Source organism: Hippoglossus hippoglossus, chromosome 17, assembly GCF_009819705.1.
Source record: "Hippoglossus hippoglossus isolate fHipHip1 chromosome 17, fHipHip1.pri, whole genome shotgun sequence".
Classification (NCBI taxonomy): Eukaryota; Metazoa; Chordata; class Actinopteri; order Pleuronectiformes; family Pleuronectidae; genus Hippoglossus; species Hippoglossus hippoglossus.
Window position 1 is genome coordinate 13,337,394 of NC_047167.1, and position 15,857 is coordinate 13,353,250.

Sequence of the window (15,857 nt, forward strand, 5' to 3'; positions counted from 1 at the left end):
ACGCTGAGAGCTGAGCAAATTGATTTATTATTCCACATTAAAATGAATAGAAACTAAATACTGGCTGGAAAACAAAGTCTGAACTGAAATGTACAGACAATCTGGGCTGTCACAAAAATTCAAAACATACAAAAAAAAAGTTGTTCATGCAAACATGTCTTCGTTATACCTCTTTTAGACCAAATTAGCAGGTAAACACAAGGTTTTAAACACAAGTCAATCCGCTCAAAGGAGGCACTTGACTCTTTTCCCACTAGTAGTAGTGGATTTTGACTTTCTGTATTCCTTCCGTCATGTTCGATGTCAGGAATATGACATCACTTTGACCAGTGGAAAGGAGCTATAGGAGTTGGGACAAATAGACACAAAGGTGTTGACTTAAAAGTCTGACGATTTTGTGCTGAATGGACGAATGTGCATTTTTGGTTTCATAAATTTTTCACCCATCTGTACCAACACATTGACGCGTTACAGAAACACTTGCTGAGCAAACGGGTTCCTCTGGTTATCCTCCTATCAGGTTGCACCATCAGGGAATCACTAACGACAACAGTCTGGACTGTGATTGGCTTGTGTGAAGGGATGGCAGTGCCAGACGACATTCCATGAGAGAACCGAGTGGCAGAGACGGAGCATACGCCTGCATGATTGAGTACAAGAGTTCGATTTTATTTGTATAGCGCCAAATCATAATATACATTATCTCAAGGCACTTTACATAGTAAGGTCGAGACCTATGTGAAGATGGTTACATGGTTAGACCAAAAGACTCTTAGGCAATCCTTAGTGACTCGAATTTTCTTCTAGTGGCCACGATTAGCCAGTGGACTCACATATGTCCTGATGGAAGAAGACTTCCTGTGAGGGTTTACTGTGCATGAAGGGAGGTCTGCCAGAAAGAAAAATCAAATTGACACCACCTCTATCTCCACTCACACATTAGCGGATTGCCTGCGGCTCGGATTCTGCTCTTAAAAAAAAAAAAACACTGCTTGTTATCGAATTATAGAATAATTATAGAAAATCTGTAGTGGGTACAAGGGAGCTTATTCCAGTCGAGATACCATAACATATAAAGATGGTATCATAAACGTGTAATTAAAAATATTAACCTGCCAATATGGTTGTATGGGTGTATTTGACTTTCTGCTTCTGTACATACAGCTAATATTCAAGATTGGGAAACTACCACAATAAAAGTGAAGGAGCAACATTCAGTAAAGCTTCTATTTACACAACTAAGGCCTGAAATTATTCTTCAGCACCTCTTAGCGTGTACATCGAAATTAGCAATGATTCATAAATATCAAATAGAACATATGCAAGGATCGAGGGTGTGATATTGTTATTGGCATGAGGCCGAATTAATGAGTGATGATACACCTGGATTTGAGCATCGGAGTTTCAAAAAATATTTTTCAAATGTTTCCTCTGGCTTTACGTCACTCACTTCCTTCCTCTCGTTTTCAACAAAAGCTCTTTTCTACAGTTTTCCACATTTCTCCTTTTCCGCTCCTCTGAACTCCCGCTCTCCACCAGGCAGCAGGATAACGAGAGTGACTGAGGAGGATTGCTTGGTCACAAATATTTTACAACCAGATGCTGGAAGCCATAAATCAAACGGTGTGTGTGTTCATCTGCGTTAAGGCATTTTATTCAAAAGCATAAAAACACATGTGCCTGCACACACATGGACACACTCTGCGGGTGTTTGTCAAATGTATTTATTCACACAACATTTCCCAGGTGTGTGCGGGTATTGTCGGCTTAAAGCGGAATTTATGGGAACACCCAGCATGTGACATCACTGCTTGGCATCTGCAAGTGAGACAGGAGTGAGTGAGTGAGTGAGTGAGTGAGTGAGTGAGGGGATAGGAGTGTGTAAGAACAGGTGTCCCTGTAATTTGAGTCTAAAAATCTTTATCTTATTTGTTGAAATTTGTTTTGTTGTGGCCCACGTCAGACTGTTAAGCCGTTTTCAGACATGACCTGCAGGTAAAATCCAGATAATTGGCTACTCAGTTTACCTGCAGTTTGCCTTTCACACATGTACAACACAGCAGCGGGAGGTTCTCTGCACAGAAGCGTTCACAACAGCAACAAATCCTCCACACGATTTAGGCGAGAGGTGGAACAGCCGGGTGCAGCAGGCAGAGGCAGGAAGTGACGTATTAACTCCGCCTCGTTAGAAGCATCACCAACCCCCCCCACTTGCTTGCCTTGAATCCAGCGGGGATCCCCTGATGGGTTCACATCGACTTCTCCTGGATTTCTAAGGATATTATCCTAGGGGCCCAGGCGGAGAAAGTCCAGTGGGTGGGATGCATCAGTTGCATTTCAGTGCTGTAGCTACAAGAACACGTGGGTAATCACCTGCTACATGTCCAAGGACAATGAGGATGTATCCAGGTGCATGTGTTGTTAGTACAGATGCTGCTAATGAGCCATATTACATGTCCCATACCTTATAATGTCACATTATCTCCAGAATCAGGACTGCAACTAACAAATATTTACTTCAGAGATTAATCTTTTATTACCTTCTCATCTTCGATCTTCCACTTAGCTAGAATAGCACTCAGTAGAGCTCATACCACCGCCAAGGCCCAAGAGTCCTCTTAAATTCAATCAAGCTTCAAATTCAAATTTTACACACAAAGATACGAGTTCCCTAAATTTACCAGATTTTTATTCTACAAGATCCAAGATCCCACAATGTTAAAGAAAGTGAAAATAAATCCTGGATCCGCCCCCTGATCCAGATCTGTTCCAAGATTTAATGGGCTCTTCCCTGATACATAGTACACACTGCCACCACGCTGTGTGGTAATCCATTCAGTTGTTTTGGTGTAATCGTGCTTTAAAAAAATAAAAATAAATAAACAAATGGCTGTAGGTACATGCCGTTTCAAATATTAACACCTGATCAAATTGTTTATATTCTGACTATTTGGAACCATTTCACCCTCAAGTGTTGCTTTACTCACTGATTTATAACACTAAACTCTGGCCACATGCTAATTTATAAGTTTACACTTTTTTTCCCGCAAAATCCCGCCTCAACAAACATCTTGCATTTCCCAAATAAGGCTAAACATCTTGCTTTTCCTAAGAGCGGCGTCGTGTGATTTCTGGTTGCTGCCAGTGCTATAGAGCTTGGTTTCAAGGGGAGCAGGAATTTACTGCCTCTGCAGGCAAGGATGACTCAACCCTTGGATTAATGACTGACTACTTAAGTACCACTAAAGTCCTCAGTGGGAGAGAAGAGTCACATCTCTCTTGCTCGCTAATGCACACAAACACACACACAGTATAATGTCTTATTTAGTTACAACCAAAATCCCACAGCGGACGATGACTCAGACGCAGCAGAATGACTGTTAATACCCTCATTAGTCAGGTTTCCACTACAGAGCCAACACGGCTGAAGGGCTTAGGACGTATTTAGGACATTCAACTATTGCCTCCAAAATAAAACCTGTGTGATTCCCTTGATATCATGCTAGTAACAGATTATTTCTTAATTAAGATGATTCACATATTTGAAGCTGTGTTAGGAGGCTTTTTTTTTTCAAACAATGCCCTGCAAAATCTGCACATTCTGTATGAAAGATTATAGCCATACTTCTATATATGTTTAATGTTCATTGTATAAAATGTCAGAAAATAATAATGAATAAGCTGCAATGGCATCAGTCCCTTAAAATTCCTAATTATTTTCATCAAAGTCCATGAATTATTCCCTTGGAAGTCTGGGAAAATCCCAAATCCGGCATGTATTGGGCTCTTCCCTGACCCAAAACCACATCCTTCCATCAGGTTTCATGTTAATCCGTCCAGTAGTTTTTTCATAATCCTGCTTACAAACACATGGATCAGGGTGAAAACATAACATCCTTGGCAGAGATGAAAATATCCCAGTCTGAAGGTAATGTTTTCAAATGGTACAAACAACTAGTTTACAAAGAATGGAATGGAATGGAAATCTGCATGTCGGGAGCTGCATAAGCAGCTAGAAATATAATATACAGATAATATAAAACAGAGAAAAGTATCAAATCCTTTCATATGAGAAGCTGGAACAAGTATAAATGAGATAAATGACAACTCATCAAAAATATTCTGCCAACCTAATGATCAATTAATTGACTGAAAAAAAGAGAAAAGAAGTCTTCAAGTCTATTGCTTATTAATTTTCAGAAAACCAGTATGAGCAAATAAAGAATAATTATGACCAACTTCTTATTGTCTCTGATCTATATAGACATCAACAGAAGCTCCGGTACATGGGACAGTGTACAATCATAATTTCCGCTGTAAAGCTTGTTTTCTATTCTTCTGTCGTACTTTGCAATGGAGGCTATTTAACTTTTGGAAGGTAGAGCAAATGGTATTTGTGTTGATTAGGTTTTAGCTCCGGTGTCTTGTGCCATCATTGGTAACAGATGCAAACAAACTTCTGGTCCAATATCTTAAAGGTCACTGCGGTTAAGATGTATTTCTCAAGCATGTGATCCAAGCATCCAGTTCCCCTGCTTGACGGCACGCATCATAAAACAAGTTTGAGCGTTAAGTAAAGGGCAACTGATGCAGATGGGGGAAGATATGTTTGTTAAATATATGCTGACTATTATGACTAACTAACCATGACATAGTTTTTTGTTCTCGTCCTTCTCATGATCCAGACTAGGATGATTTTTGAATCACCTTTTAAACCTCTCCCCTAGGCCTGTGTGCACAAGATCGTGACAGGAGAATCTGTAATGTACGAGGGGAAGCTCTGCTGGAGTCCTTTCACACCGTTTAAATGATTTCCAGGTCAGACGATCTCACATGTGCAGAATATTTTGAGCAAACACACACCTCAACCATGTGGAAACTGTAGCGAAGGAGTGGGAAATAAATTACACACACACACACGATAGGTTTGAAGAAGAATGGAGGATGCAAACAAGGATGGCTAGGCTGTATGGAAGAGTAGTCATCGTAAGATATAGATGAAATAAGGAGGAAAGGGGCCTTTAACCGGATGCATGCAAGGATTTTGTGTACTTGCCGAATCTCTTGCTGAAACAGAGACACTTTAAATTTACATATAATTTGAAAATATACATAAAATGTAAATTGTGGACTGACCTGAGAAGAAACTATCCAAGTGCTGATGTTACAAAAGTTCAAATTTAATTGAAAATAATGTCTTTGGGGAAAGTTCTGATCAATTAAGTGTGTACAAGTATCATGAATGTGTCTCAGTGTGCACATTTAAAAACAGACCACAAATGAGAGAACCTGTCTGTGTGTGTGTGTGTGTGTGTGTGTGTGTGTGTGTGTGTGTGTGTGTGTGTGTGTGGTTGTGAACTTTGACTGGATGGTACTGATGTGAAAAACAGTCAAATCTTGTAAATCTACTTACTGGTGGGTTCTAAAAATCCAGGACTGTGGGATTTATTGTGTTTTTACCTGAGGTAATAAATACTGTACGTTGATAAGATTTTTTTTTATATCTGTTTTGTGTGGTTGTGTGACCTGTGTGCGTGTGTGTGTGTGTGTGTAAATGATCAGTGGTGATTTAAAGGTTATATATCTTTCAATGTCAGCTGTAAATGTTTAGCAGTGGGCAAAATGTGTTTCCATAACACCGTGACACGGTATGAGTGTTCTGTGTGTTTGAAAATGACAGTATATACAGTATATGTATATAGGTACACGTACACACACGTGTACGTACACACGTACACGTACACGTACACACACACACACACACGTACACACACACACACACACACACACACACACACACACACACGAGAGAAGCATGCAAGCAGCTGCTCAGGCCCCCCTCTTATTGGCCAGAATTTACAGTGGCTTTGGCTCCATGAAGTATTTACGAGCTCCCAAAACACCCGCTCCCACACATACATGCATTTTGGGACTCTGAAACGAAAACCTACCTAGAGTACTCTTCCTGTAACAAAAATCCCACACACCCGCCACAGAACACACAACCTTCAAACACACCGCCTCTGATTAGAAACCTAAACATCTGCTCGGCCGAGCCTAAGAATCTACAGCTGTATAGGACATACTTACCATCCAACCACAATCAAATACGCTCAGAATTAAAAGTTGGGAGATGGATGTCAAAAGTGGGTATTAAATGGGCCCTGGGGCTAAATTAATAAAGGCTGGTTCTGCTTTCAATAGAAGGGAAAATTGTTTTCCGTTTTATAATTGCTAAATTAAAGTAATTGAGCACATCAAAATTATGATTGCGTTTAAGACTGTGAAGCATTTTTGGTTTTGCTAATCCAGACACGTCCTCTGTCACAGAGCCTTTGTGCGTGGGCGGGGGCAGCCATCACTCACACACTGCACCATATACACACACAAAGGGATCCTGCTGTTAGTGACAATGGCAGAGTGAACTAAGCTTCACTAGATTCTATGCTGACAATGCTCGTGCTACAACTGTAACAAGTGTATTGCAGGTAAGGGCGGACACATCTGTCGAAACATCTGGCTAAAGTCCATCCCAGCCAGAGAAATGCCCTCGACTGCGTAACTCTTAGCTCATCTGTTGTTGCCCCAGTTAATAATGCTAGCACCCTGGAGCCCACACATGGAGTATATTATATGAATGTGGTTAAATGATTAAAAATAAACGTTAGCCAGCTGATTGTTTTGGTGCATTAACATAAATAAATTCAATCTGCAACAAATCCTTCGAATGATTCAGGCGAGAGGTGGAGCGGCCGGGTGCAGCAGACAGAGACAGGAAGTGACGTATTAACTCCACTGCAGAGATTCTCTTGACCACACACAGATTATCAGTTATTATCACCTCAAACTCTCTAGACATCTTCGTCGGTGTCTTTTTACGTGTATGACGTAGCTTTTTTACTGGGAGTTATTTGTTTTCTTTTAGTTTTTATTTATTTTTGTGTCTGTTGCATGTTAGAAGCATCCCCCCACACACACTTGCTCGTGGTGAATCCAGTAGGGGAACTGATGCTGTGTCCTCACATCGACTTCTCATGAATTTCTACTGACTTTTTAATAGAAGGCCAGATGGAACTCCGCAGATACTGCAGAGCCTCTCAGTCGGACATTTGCGTTCACACATGTACCTCCTCTAGAGAAAATACAGTTCAGTGCATGTTTGAATGCAGCTTATGTGATTTAGGAGCTGCAGGAAAACTACCTCATAGTGAGTCTGTAATAATCATTTGCTCAAAACTTTGCTGTTTCTTTTACTCTGCTTATTTTAATTTCCTTTATTAATCACTTATTATATTCAATTATCCCTTTATAGTCTACAATAGTGATTTGTTCAAAATTGTGCTTTTCCAGTTTGATACTCAAGCATATGCTAAGAATTTTGTCTAATAAAGATAAAGAAAATAACTATTAGAGTTCTTTTAAAGTAGTAGATCAATAAATCGTTTACTTAGGAGCAGAAATATCATCAAAATCTTAATGATAACCATGATCCTAAAAATAAAATGGGAATGGAAGAGCTGTTATTGTTGAAGAATTAAAAGCTTATTAGAAGATGTGATTTTTCTCACTTTGAACAACAGAGTATTAAAGACATTTACACAAACCGATTACCAATACATCAACACATGTTTATCAGAAGTACGTTAAACTTAATTAGTTAGTTTAGTTAATAAGTTTGAAGTTCTGTTGGCTCATTGCATGATTTCCTTCGTTAAGCTGACTTACTTCCTCATGATGGACTTCCTAATCGACAGCCCGTCCTCCAGATCTGCCTCGTTGGCCATGAACAGCAGCCTTTTCCCAGACTGATCCACACCGACAAAATCTCTCTGCTCAGCTGGTGAGAAAATACAACACATAGTGTTAATAATGAATGAGTGACATTAATGAGAAATCAAACATTTTCTTAGAGATATAGCACCATAGTTGCAATTTTTCAACATTTGGGCACTTTTTTAACAATTTTAATTCAACAATTATTGCTTTCTTTCTTTCAGTGGTTAGAAAAACCAATGAAAATTAAAATAACAAAAAGTTTTAACAGTTACATAGAAAATTATGAAAAAAGGCATTAGATGAGCAGCAATCACACATCATAAAATGTCTCATAATGACATCATACATGTAGTATCTTTGTATGCAAACACTTTAACCAATGTTCATGAAAAATCCTGTTACCTGTCTTTTTCTTGCCCTTCTGGCCGGGGACCGTCTCTGTAAATTCATGTGCTTTGCTCATTAGCATGGCCAGTGTTGCATTGTGGGCTCGGAACAGATCGACAACCTCGTGAAGCGCCACATCTGTTATCAGGTCACAGCTCACCACCAGGATGTCCGCCTGCGGAGAGCGGTGGACGAGAAACAGAGGGCAAATTACGATCAATTTCCAAAGCTGCCAATTTACTCCTCTGTGTAATAATAAGGTATGAAAAAAATACCATAACATAGTATCTCTGCAGTGGTTTGATGGAAATGATTGCCTCACCAAGTACAGTCATTTCAGGCTTTCAAAGAGAGCTTTCTATTTTGTGTAATCTATTTTGGAGCTTGACCTCACCACTTGTTTTGATTTTAGGGACACTTCTATTGTCACCCCTACACATACAAAAGCCCATAAAGACAAAGAAATGCATAAAATACAGTTTGAAGGGTGAGTTATATTTATGAAGAGAGCTCTGCTCGCTCATGACAGTCATTGCAGCATGCAGACTATACATAAATATATATATATATATATGGCAACATAAACACCTCAGGACACAAGAGCTGGGACTGTGTTATTTTCAATTCTCACAACAGCTCAGAGATGGAGAGAGAAGATGAAAGAACAGGTTGTTTGGTTCAACACTGAAGTTTAGCATTGCTTGTATATGGCACGCGCGCGCGCGCACACACACGCGCACACGCGCACACACACACACACACACACACACACACACAAAATCAGCGACATTGAGCCAATCAGGTTTCAACAAAAACGATCAGTCCAAATTTGGAGGGGCCGCTCATAGGGCCAAGTCGGCTGGTCCATGCCACAGCCTCGGCTCATACAGTGACAAATGAAAAATAAAACCTTTTTGACCACCGGCCAGTTTGTGGGTCTTCCCTAACTTCCCAATGACCAGCCTACCCTTTCCCACCATCAGTCGTTTTTTCAACTGATCTTTTCGATGTTTGGAAGGGGAGGTTGATGTGAGGGGTATTCAGCTACAACATGCAACTTCACCACTAGATGTCACTAAATTCTACACACTGATCCTTTAAAGAAGAAAGAGAAAAAAATATTTGTATTTTAGCATTTCATCTTCATTTTCAGAAGTGCCCTCCTTTGATATCTTTGTTACTCCACCAAAACCTACATTAGTCACTTGTGTCTGTGGGTGCGCCCACATTTGTGTGTATGTGTGCGGTATCCATCTGTGTATCCAGTGATGAAGGCTGTCAGCATAAGGACTAATCCCACCATTAGCACCAGCCACCTTAATGACAGAGGCATCTTTACTCACTCTGTGACTAAGAGAGAAGGAAAGAGACTGAGTGAGAGGAGAGGGGCGGCATTTAATGAGGAAGAAGAGCACACGTGTGAAGAATTTACAGCCATTCTCAAAACGACAGAAGACAGAATGGGAAAGGAAAGATAAATTGGAAGTATAACAAAATGTAAAGATGGATGAAGGGATGCAGGATAGACTCAAGGATAGAGAACAGGAGGCAATACCAGAGTCAATCTCTACCTGTCATCAAAGAAATACTGGAACAATTTGATTCACTGAAGCTTATAAAACTACATGCAGGCCATCAAGAGCATATCAATTAAGTGAATTGTATCTGCATCTTAGGATATTGCAGCAATCACCTTAATAGCTGAAAATAAATAATGATCATCTATATGAGAAAGTAGAGAAACGCTGAACCATCCATCTATTCTATGTTTTCAACATTTATATTTGCTCAAAATAAAATATTGGTGAAAATAAAGTTAGCATACCTCAGCAGTATTTGGCAAATATTGATTATATATGATGTGATTTTTGTTTAAGAACATAAGGAAGCACTAACCTGATTTTCACCATTTAGTATTGATGATCAGCAAAGCTACCAAGCATGAAAGAATCCACTTAAATAAGATGTGAACTGTTTTTAAATGTTGAACAGTAGAGTTCTGTGTGTGTGTGCGAGTGTGTGTCAGTGAGGGTGGTATCACTGGGGTCAAGGGTCATGCAGTTGACCTAGAGGTAACTCTGAGTATAACCTGGTCTGGCCCTGGCGACAGGAAGCTGCCACATGCTGGAGGTGTCTGTGGGAGACCTACTGACACTGAGACCTTTCAACACTCTTCTCCCTCTATCACACGCAGGCAAGCTCGCACACATGTTCAGGGAGAGAACACACAAGGACGTGTGTGCACACATACACACACACATACACATGGGGGCCTGCACAATCGCCACACACAGGCACTCACTCAGGCGGCAGCAGAGTGGAGTCAGCTGGAGAGACAGAGACACTTTGGCCTTTCAACAGCCAGAATCTCTGGACAGGTCAGGACCACACACACTGATACACAGACACACACACACTGATACACAGACACACAGACACACACAGACGCCTCCCTGGTAACTGACTTCATTCCAAAATGAAAAGGACTGGAGGGGCGCCGCATACTCAGCACGCACTAAATTGTAATGACCCCACTTCATAATGACGACATCATGCGGATTCAAAACTCAATGCATTACTACACTATGCGACATCATTTTCTGAATTTATAGTGAGGTCAACATGACATTGTTCCTGTGACCAATATGATCATGGATTATTCTCCGATCTGTATAAGCTTTAGGTCGTGTCTACAGTCCTTGTGTCATTTTCTGACTTCTTCAGTTAAAAATGACAACCATCACCTATTAATTTACACATTGTTGTCTTCATCAGTCAAACTTATGTTTGTTGTAAAAAAAAAAAAACAACTGACAATTCTGACAATGCTTCATTCTTAAATCTTCAATATTTTGGAAAATAAAAAGATGCTCACTTTAATATTTAGACCTGGAAGTTTTAACAACGTTTAACCATCTGAAAAAAACAGAAACTATTAAATAGTGGATTCTTGTTGTAGTCGCTTAAAACAGAGTTAAGAATTAACAATAGAGAAGTCACTGTAGAATAAAAGCTTTGAGGGCCAGTTTCATTTGCCTTCTTCTGGGTATGAAGGCATGATAAGCTAATGCTTCAGCCTACACCTTTTGGTCCATACATTTTCTTTACTCTTTTACTTATTTAGCTATTTTGTAAACGTATTGCCTTGCTTTTTTTATTGGTAACAAATCCTTTGTTAAAAAAAATGTGTGGATCGAAATAAACTTAAAATGAACTGAAATGAAAATGGACTTTGCCCAAACCTTGTCCTTGCTTAACATCGACTTCCTTGAAATATTTAGTCTGAGCTCTTGTTTGTTACGGGACAAAGGGAAAACAGGTGGACATGGCTGGGGGAGGAAAGAACGAAGACGGGAAGTAATACAAAGGAACTCTCATATAAGCATGTTTACTGTGTCCTCTCATGAAAATCCTCAGCTCAATCTCTCACTCCTCCGTCTCTCTTCACCCTTTATCATGTGGCTTACAAGCTGACGAACATATTTGAACCTTTGAATCTTCATTTCCAATGTATATATGGCTCTTTTGACCTGCATAGACCCATTCTGCCAGGTGATTAAGCCTGAGTGATAATACATATGTCAAAGGGGCTTTGAGCGTACAAAGCGAAAAGACCACGTAAAGTACTCCTTTCACTAGTTAGGATTATTGTGAAAGAGCGCAGCAATAATCAGGCATATCCGTCCACTTTTGTGTAACATCGCTGTTTGAAGAGCGAACAAAATAAAATATGCTGCTTGTAATCTCTCTTTTCAGTAATCAGGAGGAATGACCCACTGTGCTCACCCAGAGTGAACACTGATTCCTGTGAGCATTTTGTTTGATAGGATACACCAAATCCCCTCATCGGAGGCTGTTTGTGTAAAGGGATGAGTGATTGTGTACGTGTGTGTGTGTGTCTATACTGTACTCATGCATCAGTTTGACAGTTTGAGTGATCTCTGTGCTGGGATTTGGCAGGCCACGGTTACGGTTCTTCACTCATCACCCATCCAGTGTGTGAGTGTGTGTAACTCAATGCCCCTAATCTAGCTGGCTGCTCAAAGGATTAGGAACTTGACTATTCTCAATGGGAGCATGCTGGAGCTAGTCCTATTTAAGAGTGTGTGTGTGTGTGTGTGTGTGTGTGTGTATGTGTGTGTGTGTTGCATCTGTGAAAGAGCTTTTGGGTGAAGAGAAAAAATAAGAATCTGAACAGACCTATTCAAATGCCAGAGGAAAAAAACATTTAACTCACGTGTCACAACAAATATGGCATTTTGAGTATTTGATCATTCTTTTCAAAAGCAACGCCAACGGATTTTGTTGTAATGAATGTAATGAACTGCAGTGGCAGGACAATTAGCTCTTCCAACGTTTGATGTGGCACACTCTAAATACAAAAGGTATCTGTAAGCACATTTCAGTGATGTTTGAACTGGGACCATTGGCACTGAGTATATGTGGAGAATAACTCTTTTCAATTCTTAATTATACGATATAAATCAAAATCAATATTTCAGCCAAGATTGGTTTTAAATGAAATAAAGAAGCTGATAGTTTAAGCTGCGTGAGTTGGTTTTGTTTCACAAAATGTTCTGACACCAAACTGCATGTGTTCTGTTACTGACTAAATGTTTTCAAACAAATTCATTTTCCTCAAAATATATATATATATATAAAAAAAGTGTTTTTGGTTTGATCCCTGTTTCAGAAACTTGTACCTGCTGAGTTCCTGACTGTATTTGCATTTTGTACTGAAACAAAGATAATCTTCGGTTATATAGGAACTTTTACTTTATAAAAAATATGCTTTTCCTAGGCTTTCCTGATTTTCTTAGTTTAAGTTCTAGGTATTTGGATATATGATAACGTTTATGGTTAAAGTGTATAATATCAAACACATTTCTTTTTCATATGGGCTTGATTAAAGACATCTTAGGAATCATTGCCAAAAAAAACCCTGTTTTTTTAATGGTGTATTTCAAATAATATTTGTTTTAAGTACTAATCAGTTTCGGAGTCATGGAAGACAATTATTGTAACTCTTGAATAAATAAACTCCCCCTGACCGTGTAGAAAACAGCAATTAAAACTATATGAAAATCCTTGATAGCCAAACTACAGCAAAAGCCTCAGAAATATATTTACATTTCTAAGCTCCACAGAGCCTGAGAGAGAACATGTTTTAATGGCCACAGGAGGCCAGTCAGACCAATGGCATATACAAAGGGATGACATATAACCAAATACAAATGTTGCACAGATGTGCATGACTACAGGATGAGAGTAAATGGTGCACTGGGTAAACTGGCAGCAGAGGGAGTTTGAGTCTTAACCATGACCTCATCTGTTTAGAGAGTATTGGATGGAGGGATCAGCAGGCAGGATACAGAGGGGTCTGGAAATTAGGGTTGGGGGTCATGGATAGCATGTCAGCATGTCAGCATTTGAAAACCTGTGTGTCTGTGTATGTTTGTGTGTATTTTAAAAAGGTGAAATGAGGCACTTCAGCAGCCTTGACCATCCGGGAGAGGGAAAGGCACGGATGAGTGGTCACCCAGCAGTACACACAAAGCCCCCCTCAAACTCCCCCACAATCTTTATCGTTTTTCTCCTCTTCCGCAGAACTTTCTGCAGTTTTCTTTGCATAGAGTTGACATTACACACAGGAGAACAGCTTCTCTCATTAAAACAATAATGGCTTGCATTACAGTGGTAACTGGTGGGTATGTTGTGTATTGTTTAGCCATCTCTGCCAAGACTGAGGGAAGCAGTGCTGCAGTGGAAGAATGGAAAACAAACTAATGTTTTAATCATTGTATTATTAAAACAATAACTTAAACTACTATTTAATTGTGTTCATAGCTGCTAATAGTAAGTCATCCACACACCTGAAATTACATAACATCATTATTTCTGCAGAAACAATTACATGATTGACTACAACCACGGCTCATAAATAAATAAATAATTAGGCCACATACCTTGATTTTCTGCTGGATGTGTCTGAGTGCGTCTGCAGTCCCCATGTCTCCATCTTCCTGGATACAAACCACATCCAGCTTCATCTTCACCTCCTTAATTTTTTGGTCTGTGCTCATCATCTTCTGGACCTCTTTGGTGGTGATCACTATCACCTCTGAAGACACAGTTTAAAACAAATATTTAGACATTATTCACAGTAGATAACCAACACAAGCTGTTATGATGGATTTGAATGAATAAAAAAGGTCACCAGGACCTATGAATCTATACTTTTGCTTCCAAAAAGCTTTTAAAAACCTAAATTAGTGCAAAGATGAAGAAACTAGTCCTCATTGAATATCTACAGTATGTAATTATGACACGACCTATCCCTTACATCACGCTAAGACCACTGTTCTGCTTTTTTATAAGAATGCATCTACTTTAAATGGCCTGGTCTGCATACAATGTTTTCCAGCGGGCATTTGTTCCCTCTAGCTGTGTCAGCCTAGTAAAACCAAATTGCAGAGCTTTGGCTAGCTGGCTGCACACAGTAAACTACTGGCCACACAGGATGATTATGTATAGAGTGTTTTATTTAGGTGAGTGAGGACCTACAGGCTTTTATAAAGAACAGCCCTGTTTACTGGCAAGAACAGCGCACTACAACAGATCCCTTTATACGCCCAGCGTTTTGGACCCACTGCATGCTGCAGCGCAAGAGGCAAAAGTCTGGACTGTAAATCTAGACAGGAAATGCACACCTGACAATGGCTGATGATGTGCTGACAAGCTGGTAAAAGTATGACTGCAAAAAGCAGCACAATTGTAAATTTAATAGGTTTTACGCAGTGAAAGGAGCAACGAAATGTTCCTGGAGGCAATTTTGCGCACGCACTCGCTGTGCACCCACCAAGAGTGGAATTGAGACCCATAACTGGTCTTGTAATTAAAATGTTACAGCTTCGGTAAAGGTGTGGTACAGTTTTAAACGATCAGTTATATTTTATTTCACTATGTTTTAACACAGGTAATCAACACTAATTTAATTTAGTGTAAATTTTCTTGTCGTAAAACAGGACGGGACATGAGCCATTAAGAACTCGTTAAATTTAGAAGCAGATCCAGACAAAGAGTTGGATCTAGGAATACTTATGTTCACTTTTTTTTAAGGCAAAGTCCCAGTTATACTGATACCACTCTATTCAGTAATCGTGGCAGGACTAACACAAACAGGGCTTATCGATATACAGTAGTTTCTATAGTATAAACACATAATAGTATCATGAAAATCCCAGCTCTTACCTTCAAAGCCAACCCTCTCCAGCAGGTTGAGCGGGTACCACATGAGGGGTCTGTTGCCAACGGGCAGCATAGGCTTGGGGGTGTTGTATGTCAGATCAGTCATACGAGAGCCCCCTCCAGCCGCCATCAACACCGCCTGGAGCTCCATGATATCTGCCGGGGATGGATGGCTACGAGTTCCGATAAAAAGATAGATTAGGAGAGTTAGATTTGAGTGTGGAATAGAGCTGAAATATGCATTTCACCCATACAATCTGTGCCGTCAATACAACATGTGCTTATGACAATACATTACAAAGCAGTGCAGTTATTAACAGAGGGTGCATTCAAATTGTCAACTTTGCTTATGAAGGTTCCTAACAGAGTGAAATGACCCGGAAGACCCGCATCAGGCACCGTAATAAGATCTATTCAAATTCTCTAAATGATAAGGAAAGCAGCTT

General features: G+C 39.8%; 1 protein-coding gene across 2 annotated transcripts in view; it reads right to left on the reverse strand.

The window, feature by feature from the left end:
- The window catches only part of eif2b3 (eukaryotic translation initiation factor 2B, subunit 3 gamma), a 32,016-nt gene that overhangs the window by 14,599 nt on the left and 1,560 nt on the right, over positions 1-15,857 (reverse strand). The window contains exons 2-5 of one of the 2 annotated variants that reach the window (XM_034613070.1): positions 15,415-15,584; positions 14,130-14,284; positions 8,179-8,338; positions 7,726-7,837 (exon numbers count right to left, since the gene is read on the reverse strand). In XM_034613070.1, coding sequence (XP_034468961.1) covers positions 7,726-7,837; positions 8,179-8,338; positions 14,130-14,284; positions 15,415-15,562 — 575 coding nt within the window. In that variant the 5' untranslated portion in view covers positions 15,563-15,584. Of the gene's footprint in view, positions 1-7,725; positions 7,838-8,178; positions 8,339-14,129; positions 14,285-15,414; positions 15,594-15,857 lie in introns of both variants that reach the window. The other variant, XM_034613072.1, reaches the window with a different exon arrangement.